This window comes from Silene latifolia, chromosome 11 (assembly GCF_048544455.1).
Source record: "Silene latifolia isolate original U9 population chromosome 11, ASM4854445v1, whole genome shotgun sequence".
In the NCBI taxonomy this organism is placed as follows: Eukaryota; Viridiplantae; Streptophyta; class Magnoliopsida; order Caryophyllales; family Caryophyllaceae; genus Silene; species Silene latifolia.
In genome coordinates, this window is record NC_133536.1 from 17,824,546 (window position 1) to 17,846,152 (window position 21,607).

The 21,607-nt window shown below is 37.8% G+C and overlaps 1 protein-coding gene and 1 long non-coding RNA gene across 2 annotated transcripts; one reads left to right on the forward strand and one right to left on the reverse strand.

Moving 5' to 3' along the window:
- The first annotated feature begins 648 nt into the window (after positions 1-648).
- Positions 649-3,085, forward strand: LOC141612748 (uncharacterized). Its single transcript, XR_012529184.1, has 3 exons — positions 649-788; positions 887-994; positions 2,744-3,085. It is a non-coding gene; the product is annotated as an uncharacterized LOC141612748 (long non-coding RNA).
- Positions 3,086-19,311: 16,226 nt separating this feature from the next.
- On the reverse strand, positions 19,312-20,575 carry LOC141611263 (uncharacterized). The gene is made up of 3 exons (XM_074429764.1): positions 20,478-20,575; positions 19,847-20,144; positions 19,312-19,740 (listed from the first exon to the last, which is right to left on the reverse strand). The coding sequence occupies exons 2-3, from the start codon at positions 20,126-20,128 to the stop codon at positions 19,543-19,545; spliced, it is 480 nt and encodes a 159-aa protein (XP_074285865.1). The 5' UTR covers positions 20,129-20,144; positions 20,478-20,575; the 3' UTR covers positions 19,312-19,542.
- Between the last annotated feature and the right edge of the window lie 1,032 nt (positions 20,576-21,607).

The following is a 21,607-nucleotide window of genomic DNA, read 5'->3' on the forward strand; positions in this document are numbered from 1 at the left end:
TGTGCACATATCATATCATAGAATATGATGTCCTTTACCTTTTTTATTTTGATAATTTTATCACCGCACACCTTCTTCATTTCCCTTTCTTTTGTTTCTTTTTAGTTGGTGAAGAATTTAATTATCTTATCTCTTATCACATGTGAGTATATGTTCCCTCACTTGTAACGCTCCGTAAATTTCGGACCGTTAATATATTTCGAAAATAATTAATTAATCAAGTAAAATTTGACAATAATGTATTTTAAGTAAAAATAATTCAAAGAAATATAATTTTATTATATTTTGAAGAAAAGTATTTATTTTGATAGTTTTGAAATGTTTAAAAATAGTTTAAACCGTGTAAAATCTTTTATTTCGAAATAAGGGCGTATCGGGGGGAAAATGACAATTCGTTTGAACGTTGGGTAAACGAATTTGGAAATGGGTCGTATGAATACTCAATTTTATTGTAATCTCGTGTTTAAAGACTTTGGTCTTGACGGAATTTGCATTTGACTTACGGATTTAATTATTATTGAAACAAGTCAAACCCGACTCGTAAAAATCCCGACTAAAAATCCCGCACTTCCTTTTTCCTCCTTTCCTTCCTCCCTCACGCGGCATCCCCTTCCCCTTTACTCTTTTTTCTGATTTTTTCTTTAGTCCTTCATCATCTTCAACCTTATCATACTCCAAACACCATTTTCACAAAATTTCAAGCTGTTTTGGCCATAAATTCTTCGTTTCTTATCGGTTTTTCACGAAATTTACCTTTCCGGAATCCCCTCGCCGAGATCTACAACTTAGTATGTTCTAATTTCAGTTTTCATTAAGTTGTTTTAAGACAAAATTTCGGTATTTTCGGTTTTATATGCTTATTATTGTGTTTTAATTGTTTATTTAGGTGAAGGATTGGAAGACGAGTTCGGGGACTCGTATATTGTAGAGGATAGCGGCTAGTGTCGTTAGGGTTTGGGTTTTGAGGTGCTAATTGCTCTTTTTCTAGCTTAAGGTAACATATTTCGAGTTACTCGACGAAAGATCGTCACATGTTTTTGATTTTTGTATGTTTGGTGAATTTTTGTTTGAGAATTAGTTTTCACATGTTTAGAATGGTTGCATGCATGTCAATTGTTAGCTTAAATTATGCCTTTTGTTAGTTTAAATTAACAAAGTTGAATTGGGAACGATTAATTAATGTTCAGACGGTCTTTTACTAAATAAAAATGGAAAAAAAATGGTGGTGTAGGGGGACGGGCAGCAGGCCGGCAGGCCCGTGGCAGGCCCACGGCTAGCCCACGGCTGGCCCGGGTCGGCCCGTTGCTTGTTTCGCGGTTTTCCATGTTTTGTCCGTCATTTTAGGTTCATTAAGGATGTAATTAGAATAAGTACACATGGTTAAACTTGTGAAGTGAATCATAATAGTAACTAAAAGTTATGTTAATGGTAGAAAAATTATGTTATATTGATAATTATCACATGTTAGGATAGTTTACAAAATGAATTTATAATAATAGGCTCAAAATGAATTTTATAGTGATAAATTGTAATGCTTTGTTGATTGTCTGAAAAATCGAGCCTTAGTCCCTTTAATCGATGCGATGTCGATTAATTGAGTGATTGGTCGGCCAAATTTGACCCGCACTGTCCGGTCAGGGGTTGCGGGTAAAAATTCGGTTGAATGAATTAGATAATCGGCCTTTTTCTTGTTTTAGGCCATTTATTATATCTCTATTTCACATGTGTAGTTAGTTGAATTTAAATAGCTTCTTATTTAGTTAGTTGAATTTAAATAGCTTCTTATTTTGTAGTAATGGTCCTAGATTCCCCTAAAGCCTTTAATATTGTTAAAATTGCTAGAATTGGAAGTTAGTATTGAATTCTTATTGAGGACACTTTGTTGGATTTGTATCTTTGAATAGACATTTATATAGCCTTTCACATGATAGGGTGTTAGCAATTAGGTGGTAAGTTGGACTTTTTGTCTTACTTGACTTGTGTGGTGAGTCTTGTGTGGTGTGGGCTAAAGTATTCAAGCTGGGACTAGGTCCTAGGTGAGTATTTCGGCCTTCATCATAGATAGGTCTTTATAGTCTTTGACGAGTATATGTTCACTGCTTGATAGCCTTTGTGTTCCTGACTAGTGGATGTTTATCCAAGTTGGGGCATGACCTCAGTTACTTATTTTGATAGTAAGTGGTCAGCTTAAGTACTAGCCAACCCTTCGGTGGTGTCCTTAGGGTACTCACTTCACTTTGTTTTAAAAAAAGTTGTGGGTCTTGGGTGCGGTGGTGTGTATCCGCATGTCTAGGTCTGCGCAGATTTTAGGCTAGGGTTGTGTTGTCTCTTGGCCATGTTTTATTAATATTAACCGCTGAGCCAAGATACCGGTTCGATTACATTCCCTATCTCGTGGTATAGACTCGAGTTACAAAGTGACTATTGACGGGACTAAGAACTTATGCCTGTCTTTGATATATTGCCCTTTCTTGTTTGTTGCTTCTATGAGTCATAGAAGGTGAGATGCAAGCCGGCTATGGTTGATAGAGTTTGGTTTACAATTTGTTAAATGTTTCACATGTTAGTTTAGTTGGTCAGTTTAGGGCTCATATGTTAGAATAATTGATAATTGAATTCTTTATCATCTTGTTTACATGTTTTACTACATGTACATTAATTTTGACGATTCGTGGCTGGGAGGACTCGAAGTTACTCCCCACTGAATTGTGGCTTTCGTGTTTGTATAAAATGCGATTGACAGGTTGTTGATGCTTTGTTGGGGGTCACAGACGAGCTAGTGAGCAAGGAACCTTGGACCTAGTTTTGGCTATTCTATTAGTAACCCTTTTATCCTTTGGTTTGTATATTATTTGAAGGGACATATGTCTCCCTTTTCTATTTTGGGTTTGTATCATTCTACTTTCTATTTAGCTATGGCAGAGTAGTTCATCAGCTGTTGCAGGGTTTTGGCACCCGCTTCTGGGAATGTTGGACTTCTTGAGTTGGATTGGTTGTGAATGGTTTAGTTAGAAAATTTTTTGAAATTGCAGGTTTTTGGATAGTTGAACCATTTACAAACATATCCTACCAGTTTTTCCGTAGAATTTACGCATTTAAGTAATTAGATAACGCTAATTTTTAAGGGTGTCACATCACTCGACGAGCATATTACAAAACCCTAGCCTTTCCGGATATATCATATATGTATGGATGTACTTCCTCCGTCTTGATTATTTATTTATCTTTGGTTTTGACATGTTTAAGAAAAGAGGTCAAGAGGATGAGACCATTTGTGGGTGGTGTTATTAAGTGACAAGTGGACAATAATTTAATGTAAATGACAGAGACGGAAGGCGTACTATTTAGGTAATTTTTACCAAATTAGTTGTTTTAGATCAATGTGGTCTTACTTGTTGGCTATTTGATTAATCGCTTGTATGATGATACTTAAATAAGGAAATAATGCTCGTAATGTTAATTGACACATAAGATTTGGTGACACGGAAAACCCAATGTGGGAACAACCGCGGGAGGGACGGTACCCTACCAAATATTGCACTAGCTTGAATAGGAGAATGGTTACAACCGTATCGTAATGCTAATCTTGCTAACACGGGGTATCGTGCTGATGAGATCTTGAATGAATGTATGTGTGTGTATGTGGATGTCTTTCTTTGATTGCTTCCTTGGCTATTTATAGGGTAAGAACCCTAGACATATCCTACCTCGATTATGGAAAGGGAATATAACTTCCATAATAACTCTTTCCATGCTTGGCCGTCTCCCTCAATTCTCCCTGGTCTCCTTGACTTCTCCCTAACTTCTCCCTGAATCCTCTTTCCTAAATCCAGACGCCTCTTTCAATGTGCTTCGGTCTCCTCCTGCGCATATGCCGGCCCATTCCTTCTTCTTCACGCTTTCTCCTACCGCGGGCTCCCTTTTTCCTTATTATATGATCCATTTATTTATTAAGTGGGCCTTTCCCTTTGAGTGATTTTTAGCCCAAACAGTTTGCCCCAAATTTCTTGTGAAGTACACTTCGAGGTGTCGAGCAAGGAATTTACGTGTCGACTGCTAAACCCTAAGCCGTCATTTGCACCCCTTTTCATGCAAATCCATCATTTCAGCTGCCCACCCCCTCTTTTCTCGCATCCTACTCTCTCTCCCTCTTCCTTTATAACCTCAACCTCCACCCTCCACTTCCATTAATCCCAAATCATTTCCAATAAAAACTCTCTCTCTCTCTCCAAATCCTTAACCCTCTTCTCTTTTTTCCTTGCCGGCTCCACTACTCCACTCTCCGTCGTTCTTCCCACCAGGTATTTCTCCATTCTTTTCTTCTTAATTCCCATTTTCTCTTTTTTCACCATGGGCAAAAACCCGACACTCATCATCGACTTCCACTCCCACTGACCGCAATCCTGACCCGGTCTTTCCTTCCCGGGGACTCTTCACTTACCCTCATGACTGTGACTCCGTCTTGACTCCTACTAACATCCCCATGATCAAGGGTTTGCTCGGTCTTGGTGACGGGGTGGATATTGCCATCCCTGAACCGGGTCAAAAAGCCGATGCCCTTCGTCCAGGATGGGTTTGTTTTATCTATACCCGTTTAGATATGGTCTCCGCTTCCCTTTTCCCAAACTCATCCAAGATTTCATTTTCACAAACAACTTCGCCATGGCACAAATTTCCGCTACTGTCTGGAGGGTTCTTCTTTACTCCTTGGCCGCTTGTCAAAACACCGGTAATTCCATCTCCCTGGGCGATCTGGCCCATATGTACAATATCAGGTCCCTGGGTAGAGTCCAATTCTCACTCCGGGGCTCTGGAGAGGCTCCCTTCAGGCATGTGTCCAAATCTCGAGATGAGAAATGGTTTGAGGACTTCTTCTTTGTGAGGAAAGAATCTATTAAGCCGCCTGCCGACTACATTTTCGAGAAATGGGTCATAACTTCGAGTAAGTAGCCTCCCTGTCACCTGATTCATTTTATCTTGCTGCTTACTAGCTTACTTCATCGCCCTCGTGCAGGTCCCTGCTACCTGACTCGTATTGGTGCCCAGATCCCTGCCCACAGCAAGTTGTTCTGTATCCCTGAATCCGAGAGAAATTTTCCTGACCTACTTCCTGGTTTCTCACCTGCTTCCTCCTCCAACCCCCTTCAATCAGCTCACGGCATGTCTTCTGGTAAGCCTCTTATAGTTATTTCAGTTTGCATGCAATTTCACTGACAGCTTTAATTTTCCTGACGCCTGAGATGATGTCTGCTTGCAGGTTCAAAAGTTGATCCTCTGGAGGCTATCCTTCAGAGCGCAAAAAGAAAGAGATCCGCTGCCAGTCCTAACGTGGCATCTGCCTCCAAGAGAAGTGCTCCTGCTACCTCTTTCCAGAGTCCTCCTACTCATTCCAGTCCTGCTATGCTTGAACCCTTGGAGGTTGATCCATTGTCTCGCCATCCCCTACTCCTCCTACCAGTCCTCGTGCCTCAACTAGCGGAGGCACCATTGCTCACTTCCCAGAGGGTTTTGAGAATGTTGATAAGGTGCCCTACTGGCCAGAGATCGACCAGATGCTCTTCCCTCCTCTAAAAGAGGCTTTCTCAGAATTTTCTCCAGAGGAGATGGCTGAGAATGATATGCACAACGCTTTTATGGTAGGTGACCTTCGTCTTCTACCTGTTCTAAAATTTTTTCTTTGAATTCTTCTTGCAGACTTTAAATTTTTCCTGCCCCAGACCCTCCAGTCTGCTCTTTACAATAGGAAGATGATCAACATAGTGCAGATCACCAGCTGTGCCACCAACGCCAAAAACCAAGAGCTGAAGGGGACAGTTGCCGACTTGGCGCAGCAGCGATCTTATCTGAAGGAACGCGTGGTGGAGCTGAAGGCTGAGCTTGCTGGTGCCAAGAAGAAATTGAAGGAAGGGGCTGATCAGCTGGCACGCACTCAAGAGGTGTGCATCACCTTCTCTGATTCCCTCAAGCGCTCTGACGAGAAGATCAGCGAGCTGATCTCCCTGGCCACCAATGTCGTTGTCTATGCTACCTGGCGGGGAAAAATCAGCGGGATGCGTGCTGCTCTTAAGGAGGCTCCAACCCAGCAAGCTATAGAAGAGGAGGAGAGGCAGCTGGAGATGCTCTACCCCACCTCACCTGATATGAGTGCGCTGATGCCTGAAGTTGGGGAGGTGAATTCTCCTACACTGGCTGAGCAGGCTGCTGGTGGAGATGCTGGATTGCCTCAGGACGCTGCTGACGGAGCTCAGGAAGCTATGGCAGCTGAGGGTGCGAAAGCTGATCTGGTACCTCACTAGTACAAAAATGGCTTTTGGCTACGGCTAAAAACGACTTATGGCTACGGTTCCTCGACCGTAGTAAATTAGGGCGTTGCCTTAGATCAAGTAGTTATGGCTACGGTCAGGAACCGTAGCCTAAATAAAGTGACTTATGGCTACGGTTATTAGTAGGAACCGTAGCCTAAAGTGACTTATAGCTACGGTTATTAAGATTTAACCGTAGCCATAAGTCACTTTAGGCTACGGTTCTCTTTTAACAACCGTAGCCATTTCTTAGTTAAAATTTTTTAAAAAAAATATTTACAAAAATATGATTTAGTATAAATGTAAATTCTTTAATTAAGATAATAATAATTAATTACAAAACCAATGTTTAACATGCATACAACTAACATTACAAATCAACATCAATACTTAGCTAAAAAAAATAAGCATATTATACTCGGATGCAAAAGGTAAAGCTACAAATTTTCTCCACGCAGCATCATTCAAATTGATTTCACACATCAACAATTTCTTAAGCGCAATTCATGTCCCTCCATGCCTGAAAGAAGACAAACAAAAAAAAACATATTGGACTTCACAAAAGAATTTTAAGTAGTATGAATTGCAGATTAGATTAGGCTATATAATAAGCTATCAGAAATCAGTAGGAGAATCGAATCATCAATACTTAGCTTGCACCTCTCACATTCTTGTATTTGAAGGGCCAGCTTCCCAGCAAAATAGCATGTAAAAATTTATGAAATGACTCGACAGTACAAAAGTGAGTCAAACTTCAAAGTAACTTCAACAACAATACAACAAGGATTTTCCGAGAGCTTACAGTCATAGTCCTTAATAACAAAGAATCATCAAACATCTATCAAATTGTGAAAAGAGAAACAGAACGTTACCTTGGTTGATGCTGGGTGTGACATCTGAGGCCTATGAAACGACGACAAAGCCTTAGTCTCAACAAAGGATAGGGTCGGCTAACATGAATCATCATCTGAATCCGTGTAGGTTTGCATCTGCCAATATAGAAGCTCCTAGACTAAGCCATTTGTATAGCACTTGAGAAACCGTGTCACAGTATACAACAATTACAACATACTTGTCACAGGTTTACCTATTTGAGCAAATATTAAATTACTCTTTGAAGGAAAAGTTTTATCACTTTATAATACCGATGAGCTAAATGCTCAAAAATGACTATGAATGTACTCTCTCAAACACGGCATTAAATCAAGTTGACACATTCTAAGCAGCTTAACAAATATTAAACGGACTCAATAGCGCATTAGTTCTATATTAAAACATAAGTCAGTCACCTGTACAAGTTTAAGATAGAAATCACTACCAGCATAGTTCCATAGCCATCTGCTACTTTACAGCCGACAATAGGAAAGGTGACTTATGGTTCTTAGAAACCTGCAGAACTCCATTTGAGAGTCAAATATAGTTCAAATCATTGCTAGCATTATCAAGAGAACTTATAACTTTAAGCAGCTTACAATCTTGCTCTCTCCTGTCATACTTGCTTCATCAATAGCAAGAGCTTGACCAGATATTAGCACTCCATCAGCAGGAACCTAAATACAATGAAAGAGAACAAGCATATATCATATACACAAGAAGCAAAAGAATAGCTATTTGAGCAGCTATTTTGAACAACCTTGACACCATAATAAGCCCGAAATCACTATACTTAACACGACCAATCACCCTCAATATTATGATCATAATCGCCAGCAAAGATGGCACACTCATGCTCAAAATAAGCAAATTATGATCCTTCATACAATAAATAAAAAAATTTCAAGCAACATAAAGACAACAAGCAACATAAGAACAAGCTACTCATTTGCTTATACACAACATCATCAAACAAATTAACCGGAATAAGTTTTGTTATCGTTTCAACTACCTGAAAGGCTGAAATACATTTGAAATCACTTCACTTCTTTTGAAATCACTGGACTAAAACCCTCTATCCTTTCACCGGCGCTTCAATCGAAATCATCCCACCTCGACTTTATCAAGTTGTAACAATCAATTGAAACCTTAAACCACACATTAACCACACCAAATTAAGCTTAACTTAATGAAACGCTGCTTGTAAACTAATAATTTTCATTATATATACAGATTACTGAAGAGAGTTGGTGAAATACCAATAAAATAAAATGCAAGAGGGGTGAAATAAAGAGACAAACTCCAACTTTATCCATTTTCGCGATTGTCCTCTTTATTGTTAAAATGCCCAATTTCAAGGGTTTATTGAAGAAGAATCAAAATAACAATATCAACCTGAGATTGTCAAAGAAACAAGTAAGTTTATCGAGTTATAAGAATTGGAGTTGGAAGCTAGATCGAAACAGGTGACAATACATAACAATGATAAGTCATTTAAAGTGTGGCATCATTTAACTTGCACTGAACTCGTCCCATATTTGACCTACTACTAACGGTTTCCCAACAGGTCATGATGTGAGTCCCTTTTTCCTTCTTCATTTGCCATTCTTCACTCCTTCTTCTTCTTCTTCTCCATTTCTTCATTGTCTCTCTAATTTCTTCACCCGTCAATCATCAATCAATTAACAGAATACTACATTTCCTACAATATGGTGAACTAAGTATTAGGCTATGTTTGGTAAGACATTTCAGGTACCTGATTTGACCAAGCAACCAGATTTGACTAATATTTCAGGTAACTGATTTACCTAGTGCTGTTTGGTAAAGTCATTTCAGGTACCTGAAATGACTTTTCAGGTACCTGAAATGAACAGCTACTCCAGGTAGCTTTTTAAAGTTTCAGGTAGCTAAAATGTTCTACTTTACATATTTACCCTTTATTTAAATTAATTTATTATAATTATTAATGTCCTTTTATGTCATTTTACAAAAATTCAGTTACCTTTTCAGTTAGTTTTACCAAACACTTTACAATTAATCAGTTACCTTATCAGTTTCCAATTTCTAGTTATCTTTTCAGGTACCTTTTTAATTTCAGTCACCTTATCAGGTTTCAAGTACCTTTTCAGTCAATTTTACCAAACAGAGCCTTAGTAGATAAAAAAATGTCACCTGCATAAAAATACACAAAAATTGTAATTCAAGTACTAAAGCCAAAGTGTGGATGAAGAAGCTTTTTAACTCAATCACTTCTAGTTCCAACAAAAAATCGCTCCACCATCTAAGCATACAGAAACTTTCAGCCGAAAATCAGTTTCATTTACTTGTAAATAAAAAACATTACTCAAATCACTGAAAATTACAAGCAAAACCATATAAATTAAAACCCATCTATCAATAATCAGCAAAATTAAACTGAAATGCCATCAAAGATTTAAACTTTTTGATTGAAAATGTTAACTACATTACAGATTAAAACTGTATACTAAAAAGAAAGACTCAAAGTGAAAACAGGGAATAAAAAAGATAGAAATCTTTATAAGTGAAGATGAAGAATGAGATCTAACATGTGGAGCAGTAGCATTGGAGAGAGCCCAAAAAGCATTACTCATAAAATTATCAGAAAATTGTCCCAACATGTAATGATGTATTGATGTGGTTTGGTAATTTGGAATGCAAAAGCTCCGGGTTTATATCATCAATTCGTTCAACAGCTGAAAAAGGAAATTGAAATCAATTTGGGGAAATTAATTTAGGGTTTTTGATTGAGGGGGTGAAGAAGTTGGGTGTTTTTTTTTGTTTCTGATTAAAATGGAGTTTAACAGACTAATTCTAAGGTTATAGTAAAAGGGAAACCGGTTGTACAGGTTTCCCTTCCAACAGTTCAGTGAAAGTTAAATGACGCAATAGTTGAGATTTTTCTGAGTTAAACACTAGTGTGGATTATATGAGAATGGGTGGCTTAGTTTGGATTATTTTCATGAAATAAGCCTTTATAAAACATGCATAATGCATGTGTTCAAACATTAAACATGCGATATTAGATCATACGTAAACATTTGAACATAGTCTAAGAGTATAAATATTGGGACAATGCAAGAGCAAAATCATAAAAGCAATTAAATTTCCGTTAGGGCGGGTTATTTTCACCTAGCCGGACGATTATTTTATTGTTACTAATGTTATTTTCACTACCATTATTACTTTTACCACTAACGTACTATTTTTTTTTGGAAGGAAAGAACATAGATAAATAAATAAGAGAGTTAGATTACATCAAGGGGGCGGGTCGGGGGAGAGAGGCGCGCGGGCCAAAACAAAGTCTGTAGTACAAAGATCAACAACAAAAGGAGGGGCAAATGCCCACTCAAAACAGCCTAGTGCGGGGCTAACGTCATGGACGGAGTAGTGAGCAAGAGCATCCGCCACTCGGTAGGTCGTTCTCTTCTCAAACACCAGCTTCAAATGGGGAGAGTCCTGCAAGAGGGCCCTACACTCAAGAATAATATTAGCAAAGGGGCCACACGGATCAATAGGTCGGAGGATAGCGCTAACGGCATCAAGACAATCAGAGGCAACCAGAACATTGTCCCCAAGGACACTAGCACGTAAAATCCCATCTCGGATGGCACGGACCTCACAAAGGAAAGGGCAAGTACCAGGGAACCGGGTAGACCAACCAAGGACCCAAGCCCCATGACAATCTCTAATGACACACCCCGAACTAGCTAAACAAGAAGAGGGGGAGAGAGCCGCGTCCACATTGGCTTTAAGCCAACCAAGCGGCGGAAGGGCCCAGCTAACAGGATAGCTAAAGGCATCAAGGGGGATGGTACTGGTACATGGGGTGGCAGGAGTGCGGGCATTGGCAAGGGTCCAGGCAGAGGATTGAGAGATAATGGAGGAGAAAAGGGGAGGGGAGGTCAGAGAGGAAGGAGGGGAAAAGGTCAGGTCGCAGCGCCTTAGCCAAAGGCGCCAGATAGAAAAGGTGAAGAGAGTGTTCCAGCTAGGGGAGGGAGAATTGCAGTTCTCGAAGATCCACTGGTGAAGGTTCGATGAAAAGAAAGAAGGGTGGACATCAAAGGAAGTCCAGGTGTCCAGAGCAAGGCTACAGTCGCGGAGGACATGAAGGGAGGTCTCAGGGATGGAGAGACTGTGACACAGAGAACAAGACGGGCTCGAAAGGATGTTTCTAGCAAAGAGGGAAACTTTGTGGGGAAGTTTGTTCCACCAAACAAGCCAGATAAAAACTTTTATCTTGGGTTGGGTGTGGAGGTCCCAAAGCCAAGACAGGTCGGGGGGGAGAGAGCTATGTGACACCCTTAAATCTAGCCTTAAATAATTACGTAAATTCTACAGAAAAACTGGTAGGATATGTTTGTAAATGGTTCAACTAATCCAAAAACCTGCTATTTCAAAAAAATTTTCTTCCTAAACCATTCACAACCAATCCAACTCCAGAAGAGTGTCAACAACCCTGCAAAGCTGATAAACTAACTTACTTACATAACTTAAGACGTGGAAATATAAGGATACAAACCAAAATGGAAGAGGGAGACATATGTCCCTTCAAATTATATACAAACCAAAAGTTAAAAGGTTATATACATAACCAAAAGATAAAAGGTTTCTACAAAAGAAAACCAAAGTAGGTCCAAGGTTCCTTGCTCACTAGCTCGTCTGTTCCCCAACTAAGCATCAACAACCTGTCAATCGCATTTTATACAAACACGAAAGCCACAATTCAGTGGGGAGTAACTTCGAGTCCTCCCAGCCACGAATCGTCAAAATTAATGTAACATGTAATGTAACATGTAAACAATTTGATAAACCATTTACTTATCATGTATTCTAACAAATGACCCCTAAACTGACCAAACTACTATCATGTGAATCATATAATTCAAATAGTAATCCAAACTTTATCAACTGTAACCGGCTTACATCTCACCTATTACAGTTCATAAAATCACCATACAAGAAAGGGCAATATATCAAAGACAGGCATAAGTTCTTAGTACGGTCAATAGTCACTTTGTAACTCGAGTCTATACCACGAGGTAGGGAAGGTAATCGAACCGGTATCTTGGCTCAGCGGTTACTATTAAGAAAACATGGCCAAGAGACAACACAACCCTAGCCTAAAATCTGCGCAGACCTAGACATGCGGATACACACCACCGCACCCAAGACCCACAACTTTTTTTTAAACAAAGTGAAGTGAGTACCCTAAGGACACCACCGAAGGGTTGGCTAGTACTTAAGCTGACCCCATACTATCAAAATAAGTACCTGAGGTCATGCCCCAACTTGGATATAAATCCACTAGTCAGGAACACAAAGGCTATCAAGCAGTGAACATATACTCGTCAGAGACTATAAAGACCTATCTATGATGAAGGCCGAAATACTCACCTAGGACCTAGTCCCAGCTAGTCCCAGCTTGAATACTTTAGCCCACACCACACAAGACTCACCACACAAGTCAAGTAAGACACCCACTTAACCTTAAGAGGGCAAAAAGTCCTACTTACCAACATAAAATCTAATATTCCATCATGTGAAAGGCTATATAATATTGTCTATTCAGCAGATAAACCAACAGTTCCTCAATAAGTATTCAGTACTAATTTCCAATCCTAGCAATTATAACAATATTTAAGGCTTTAGGGGAAACTAGGGCCATTACTACAAAATAAGAAGCTATTAAATTCAATAAGCTATACATGTGAACTAAAGCTTGATAAATGGCCTAAAACAAGAAAAAGGCCGATTATCTAAATCATTCAACCGAATTTTTACCCGCAACCCCAGCCCTGCGACAGGTACGGGTCAAATTGCGGCTGACCAATCACTCAATTAACTGACATCGCATCAGTCAAAGGGACTAAGGCTCAGTTTTCGGCACAATCAACAAAACATTACAATTATCACTATAAAATTCATTTTGTAAATTATCCTAACATGTGATAACTATTAATATAAGCACAATTTTACCATTAACATATTTTTTTTATTACTAGAATGATTCAATTCAAATTACTACCCATATGTTACTTATACTAATCATAACATTAATCAACCTAAAGTGATGAACAAAGCTTGGAAAACCGCGAAACAAGCAGTGGACCGACCCGGGCCAGCCGTGGGCCTGCCACGGGCCTGCCACGGGCTGCCGGCCTGCTGCCCCACTCTTAAACCTCTTTTTTTTTTCATTTTTGTTTAGTAAAAGACCGTCTGAACATTAATTAATCGTCCCCAATTCAACTTTGATAATTTAAACTAACAAAAGGCATAATTTAAGCTAACAATTGACATGCATGCAACCATTCTAAACATGTGAAAATTACTACACCAACAAAAATCACCAAACATACAAAAACAACAAAGATTGTGACGATAATTCGTCGAGTAACTCGAAATATGTTACCTTAAGCTAGAAAAAGAGCAATTAACACCTTGAAAACCCAAACCCTAACGACACTAGCCGCTATCCTCTACAATATACGAGTCCCCGAACTCGTCTTCCAATCCTTCACCTAAATAAACAATTAAAATACAATAATAAGCATATAAAACCGAAAATACCGAAATTTGGTCTTAAAACAACTTCAAGAAAACTGAAATTAAATTTTACCAAGTTGTAGATCGCGACGAGAGGATTCCGGAAAGGTAAATTATGCAAAAAAGGGACTAGAAACGAGTAAAATATGGTGAATTTGAGCTTGATTTTACCAAAAATGGTGTTTTTTTAACAAGTAGAAGATGAATGTAGAGGAAAACCAGAAAAAAAAGAAAGAAAAGGGAGGGGGAAGCCGTGTAAGGGAGAAGGAAAGGAGAAAAAGGAAGTGCGGGATTTTTAGTCGGGATTTTTACGAGTCGGGTTTGACTTGTTTCAATAATAATTAAATCCGTAAGTCAAATGCAAATTCCGTCAAGACCAAAGTCTTTAAACACGAGATTACAATAAAATTGAGTATTCATACGACCCATTTCCAAATTCGTTTACCCAACGTTCAAACGAATTGTCATTTTCCCCCCGATACGCCCTTATTTCGAAATAAAAGATTTTACACGGTTTAAACTATTTTTAAACATTTCAAAACTATCAAAATAAATACTTTTCTTCAAAATATAATAAAATTATATTTCTTTGAATTATTTTTACTTTAAATACATTATTATCAAATTTTACTTGATTAATTAATTATTTTCGAAATATATTAACGGTCCGAAATTTACGGGGCGTTACAGCTAAGATGATGGGTGGGGGAGATGAGAGGGCCAGAGAGGGACTGATAGGTTTCGGTAGTAGAGAATTTACCTTTGGGGGCAAGGGAGGTGGTGAGGAGGTCCGGCCTAGGAGATGAGGGGATGGGGAGGGAAAGAATATTAAGGGCAATGTGGTCAGGGAGGACAAAATCAAGAGAGTCAAGGGACCAAGATCCGTTAGAGATGATGGAGCTCAGCTTCGCAGTAGAAGAAGGGAGGTTTAAGGGTCCAGAGATGATGGCTCTGAGGGGCCCGGGGCATAACCAAGGATTGTCCCAAAGCCTGATGGAAGAACCATCACCAATGGACCAAGAAAGGTGATTTTTGAGGAGATTCCATCCGACACCCACATTTTTCCAAATGTGTGAGCCGTAGGAGAAAGAGCGAGGAAAGGGGGTGAGATATTTACTATGGAGAGCTTTGGCAGCGAGGGAGGATTTATCAAGGAGGATTTTCCAGCTAAGCTTAGTGGAGAGGAGTTTCATTCAAAGGTTTGGCGGCCTTGATACCGAGGCCTCCCAGAGAGAGGGGGCGAGTAACAAGATCCCAATTGGCAAGGTGTAATTTCTTAGAAGATTGACTGGACCAGAGGAAGCTGCGGGTGATTTTGTCAATGTTGTTAAGGATGGAGGTGGGGAGGCGAATGCATTGCATTGCATGGCAAGGTAAAGCATTGAGAGTAGATTTAATGAGGCAAATTCTGCCAGCACGGGAGAGAAAACGGGATTTCCAGGTAGCTAACTTCGATTGGATGTTATCAATGATAAAGTGAAGGTCAGCCTTCTTTGGTTTTTTCCCCAGGAGGGGAAAGCCAAGGTAGGTGCCAAGGTTGTTGGTTTTCTTAATGCCAAGGGCCTCTTCGAAGAGGGAGATATCAGAAGGAGGGGTGTGCCTGGAGAAGATGATTTTGCTCTTGAGGCAATTGATTTTTTGCCCCGAGGTGGTGCAAAAGGAGAGGATAGTGTCTTGGAGAGCACAGAGGTTTCTCTCTGAGGCCCTACCGAAGACAAGGATATCGTCAGCGAAGAGGAGATGGGAGAAAGAGGCACCCCCTTTCCCACGAGGGTAAGGGGTCCACTCATTCTCAGAGCAGGAGAGATGAATGAGGCGGGAAAGGGCTTCCATGCAGATGATAAAGAGGTAGGGGGAGAGGGGGTCGCCTTGGCGAATTCCCCGGGAGGGGAGGAAACTATCAAGGGAAGAGCCATTGAGAGTCACATGGGCGGAGGTCGTGGAGATGCAGCTCATGATAAGGGAAATAGTGTCGGGGTCAATGTTAACCGCGAAAAGGCAGGATCTGATAAAGTCCCATTCAAGTCTATCAAAGGCCTTTTCAAGATCGAGTTTAAGAGCAAACCAGCCAGTTTTACTCTTAGAGAAATGCATAGAATGGAGAATCTCAGAAGCAATGATAAAGTTGGTGTCAGTACCTCTACCGGGAATGGAGCTTCCCTGGTTGGGGGAGATCAAGTTGTGCATGAGGGGCTTGAGACGGTTGACAATGATTTTTGTAACAATTTTGTAGGTGGTGTTACAGAGGCTAATGGGTCGAAAATTGGAGATAGTTTGAGGAGAAGGGATTTTTGGGATGAGGGAGATAGAAGTCTTATTAATGGATACTTAAATTAATAATGTTGCTATTATTATGACATTTTAAAAAAAATTATGACCAAACAAATTTATCAACCAAATTATGAGATACATTAAATCTTACGGTTACAAATGTTAATTTCATATTATTCTCGTTATTATTATTATTATTATTATTATTATTATTATTATTATTATTATTATTATTATTATTATTATTATTATTATTATTATTATTATTATTATTATTATTATTATTATTATTATTATTATTATTATTATTATTATTATTATTACTTTTACTATTCCCGCAACTATTATAATTAAAAATAAAACAAATCAGATTTACATCACAATGTTGTGATTATTTTTATTTAAGGAAAGTCATATGGTTTTTTTTTTCACCCTATTCCAATATCTTAAATAATGACTGCATTTTTAAATTTAATTTTATTTCCTAAATTAATTACTTTTCTAATATCATAAAATATATTATGAATTTTTATATATCTAAAACTATATAATAGCATACAACTTTATAAATTTATGTCCTATATTGACGGCATGGTTTTCGTTTTATAAATAGTATTAATTTGGGGGCTTAGTCTTGCTCGGGTTACCTCTATTTATCATTTAAAATCTATTTTCTATGAAATAAAATTATGTTAGGCTTGCGTGACTCATACATTTACCATTTATAAATTAATATATTTTCTATGACATATCTTGAAATTATGATGAAATGTAAAATTTATCAACAAATTATGATCGATACATCAAATTTACTATTCCCTCTCTTAATATAATTAATTTCACAACATCCCATATATAATACTACAAAGTTTACTACTCCTGCAATTACAATTGTTTCTTTGACTACACTCGCTATTTTTTACGGTTAAATTCACTATTCCCGTTAATTTTATCAAAATTACATATTTGAATAAATAACATATTTACATACCTTCTCTAGTTGTTACTCTCACAATATTTGTTGTTACTATAGTAACCTTCACTAATTCCGCTATCATTGTTGTTACTTTTAGTACTCCCACATTATTACTGTTAGTTTCACTACTCCTGTTGCTACTCCTATTACTTTCATTACTCTTGTTGTTATTATTGCATGTTTACTACTCACATGGGTGATTATTATCGTATTTACTATGTTCAATATTGCAACAACTATTTTCACTACTAATAGAGTTATCTTTAATTTGCTACTTACACAATTTTATCATGCTTATATTTTTAAATAAATATACTACATATATGCATAAAATGATTTTGTTACTTAATTTATGAAATTAACTTTTCTATTAATTCGTTATCTAATTTTATTAGACTTATATATTTAAATAAATATTAAATATTGGTTATGATGAATAAATTCAACTTTTGGTCTAGTGTGTGTAGTTCATGCGAATAATGATTGGTCAAAGGAAGGCCATTATTTGGCCGAATGACAAATACACGTTGGGTAATAAATATGACGATTATTCGGTATTTTCGTGTGTATACTAAGTCGGCCCAAAGGAAGGCTTAGTGGGAAGGCTTAGTATTCAACGTTAGTTTATTGTCAATATTTGATTACAAATCTCTAAGAGTAGTGTTTGTGACTAATTATTTATGTTTATGAACGACAAATAAAGTCATGGTGATCGAAGTGTAATATTTTTAATTAAAAGTATAGGCTATGATTAATTGAACTTTGAATTGGTGCATATGGTTAATTGATCACATTATAAGTGATATTTATAGGAAAATATGTATGCATGTGTGAATATAATAATGGACGGATAATAATAATGGTCAAACAAGACAATGCATGCAATTGTTCATTATTTATCATACATGCATGGGTTGAATATTAAACATTGAAAAAAAAGTTTACAACGGTTATTTTTAACCCGTAAATGATAAATAACAACGGGTACAGAGGAACCGTTCTTTCATGATAGAAAATGATAACGGTTACAAGAAACCCGTAGCTATAACATAACAACGGGTACCAAAAACCGTTGCTCGTGTTAATTTAGTAACGGTTTTCGAAACGCTGTTTTCTTAAACTGGTAACGGTTGTCTAACAACCGTTAATAAGAGTGATTTTATAACGAGTTTTTGGAAACCGTTAAACGTTTTTGATAACAGTTTCTTAAACAACCGTTGTCACATTATAATAACGGTTTTCGAGGAAAACCGTTATTCTTATTAGCGCGGTCTAGGTTTCCGCCAATATTTGGAAAACGGTAATCTAAGTTTCGTTATTATATATGCATTAAACCGTTGTGATACGCTCGTTATTGATGGCTAGATTTGGCGTAGTGTGTAGCCTTCCACAATTTCCCAGGGAGGGTTAGCTCCTAAGATGAAGCAATAAACAGAGTTCCGCCAGTAGTCAAGCTCCACTTTCACCTCCTCTGTAGTAAATTGAAGTAACCCAGATGGTTCCTCCTCAATAACCGCCAAACTCGGCGTAGTAATAACCTTAGGCTCGTCCTCTGTTACATCCTCCACCAAAAGCTCAAGATTTAGTGCAGGGATTCCCACAACTTTATGAATTGGCTTCTCTTTAAGCACATCTGCACTTGTAGGTCCTTGAGCGACCTTGGTTAGTGCCGGTAATTCCTCTACATTATTTTGAAAAAGAAGATTGAACTTACTTTGGTTCATCGTAGATGAAGTTTTTACAGTTGAAGATGAATTTTTCGAAGAAAATTTGGCCGACGTCATTGCATATCCCTAGGGGTTTCTCTCTTTTTTTGTGTTTTTTCTTACCCAACGCGATATAGGGTAAGGATTCTTCGTAAAAATGAACAGCACGCGAAACAAAGAAATTACCGCGCTCCAAATCTTATTGTGACGATAACCAACAAATTAAACACGCACTTACGACCTAGCTTGGCGAATTTATCCCCTTTATTGTGTTGATTGTGAAGAAAACAAAGACAACCAAACACACGCAAATTATTACTGGCGGAACAACTTTTAGAAACTCATACCCTGATCCACAGGTAACATAAACCTACAAAAAAACCTTCTACTACTATGGTACTTGCATTGCGGCACCCTTCAGCAGCGAGGTTATGGGATGACGACGCGTTAGGTTTTTAAACATTACTCCCCACATTTTAAGTCATTTTCATAAGTGTGCTTGAATTAGGTGAAAGAAACTTCGAACAGTTGTTGAGTTGTATAATAATCACAATCACTTAAACAGAGGCATTGAAGTATTATCTTATGAACGACAAATAAAGTCATACAAATTTTAAGATAATAGAAGTAACAGTTTATATATGGTATGTATACAAGAGGTTAGAAACCCCAATTAACCATTACATTGTTTTTATAACCAAACCATAATAAGGTGGTATGGTACGTAGTAGAAATAAAACGATAAGTAACCAAGTAAGCCGGATTAAGTAGTAATACCCGTGCTTGATTTATTTATTATATATAGTATACTTTTCCGTTATCTTAGTTTATATAGAATTGTTGAGCTAGTTCAACCAATAAGTTGTCCGAAGGTTGCCTTGAGGGAATTGCCATTAGGGATCAAATGACGCAATTCCGTGTGAATGGTGGCCTTGGTAATCGGGTCAGAGGCGACACCCACAGGCGAAATTGATTCATCCAGTTTCTTAAGAATTTCTTCGTCGGTCATCTTTTCAATATCGTACTTAGAGCCACAGGTAACATAAACCTACAAAAAAACATATGTATAAAATATATATATTGCTTATGTTTATTAATTACGAGGCAAAATCGACTATATATAGCAAAATAATAGATAGATGCGTGTTTGGTACCTTGTTGGGTCTGGGAGGGAGGAGTGTTTCAGCAGTTGTGTCCCAAGCTAGGACCCAAGCAGGCGATGTCCCAATTGCATTGCCAGCATAAATCACTGCTCCTTTCGACACAAACCCGTCAAATGTCACTTCCTTACCAGCGTCAATAGTAGGTGGTTGCGGGCCTGGTCCAGGCGAATACTTAACATAACGTTCCGAATGAAGCTCATGTAGGGTTTGGTTCTTCATGTTGGCAATGAGCTGCTGCTCACTCACTTGATTTTTCACTTGAATCGAAGCCATATTCTTTGTTTGATCTCTGTTGTTACAAAGCAAATCATACAAACAATTTAGTATATAGCCAAATAACCGTGTATTAAGTTAACAAGACATTTACTATCGTAAGCTAAAATAAAATGAAGGTTGTATGAGGTCTTTATTCAAACGTTCTTAAGCAAGACATACTATTTCACAAATACAAATTATATATTGGTTAAGACCAACCCAAACCAAGACAATACTTAAAACTGATTTAAATAAACAAAAATAAATAAATAAAAAGGTTATGAGAGATTTTAATCTAAAACGAACATAGGCAAAGACCCGAGTTTACAAACGTTGATATCTTAAGGCACAAAATGTGACTACATACCTCGACTAGGTACAACACTCGATTTCTTATAAAACTATGTGTTGCTATGCTATAAACATTCGTCCATTCATCCTATTTATAGAGAGTTATACCTAGTTATATATTCACCTTATTCCACAATGTGCATATATCAATATCATAGAATATGATGCCCTTTACCTTTCTTTATTTTTATAAATTTTTATCAACCACACACCTTCTTTATTTTCCTGTATTTTGTTTCTTTTTATAGTTGGTGGACAATTTAGTTATCTTATCTCTTACCACATGTGAGTATATGTTCCCCCACTTAACGAGCATATTACAAAACCCTAGCCTTTTCGGACATGTACATACAATAATAGCGTACCTAGTAACCCTAATGGGTTTTGTGTGTTCTCTTATGTTTTAATATAAATATCCGTCTCCTCTACATATAGTGGATTACCCCGAAATCATTCTTCCTTATGGTATCACAGCCAGTGTGATCAGAGGTTACAGGTTCAAATCCTAACAGCCTCCAATAACTCACGAAGTTGAATTTAGCACATGGTTTGGGAAATAACCCTGTGCACTAACCACTAGCGCTTCAAACCCAATGAGCATTCAAATGCATGAGAGAGCGTAATAGGAAAAAATATGATAGATTATGCTATAAACTATGTTTTGTTGTTTGCTTAATTCTTGCATTAAAAGCCGCCCATAACTTAGTTAAGCCAGGTTACTCGTAGTCTCGTAGACGAGTAAAGTTTTAAGTGTATACAAAGTGATAAGTAGTATTTTTATTCCAGCATTTTACCCCTATCTTAACCTTTCTTTAGACAATCAGACTCGAATTTGCGTGTTTTAAAGAATAAATTGGCATGCTTAACTTGTTTTTTATGCTTAATTAGTAATTTTCCAGTAGTTATTGTAAATTAAGAATGAGACGAATGGCAGTGGGTTTAATAATCGGACTAAACCCACTACCATTTGTCTCATTCTTACTCTCGCTGTGACAAACAATTGGCACCTTCATCAAATTGACATCAACAACGCCTTTCTTCAAGGGCGTCTTACTGACACAGATCCCCCTGATTTTATTGATACTGACAAACCCGATCATATATGTCTGTCAACTCCGCAAAGCTATATATATATATATATATATA

Bases quoted from the DNA above. Each gene is read 5' to 3' on its own strand.
- LOC141611263 (XM_074429764.1), bottom strand. From the start codon at position 20,128: ATGGCTTCGATTCAAGTGAAAAATCAAGTGAGTGAGCAGCAGCTCATT. The intron at 19,741-19,846 runs GTACCAAACACG...GTTTTTTTGTAG, and splicing joins TCCCTCCCAGACCCAACAAG to GTTTATGTTACCTGTGGCTC.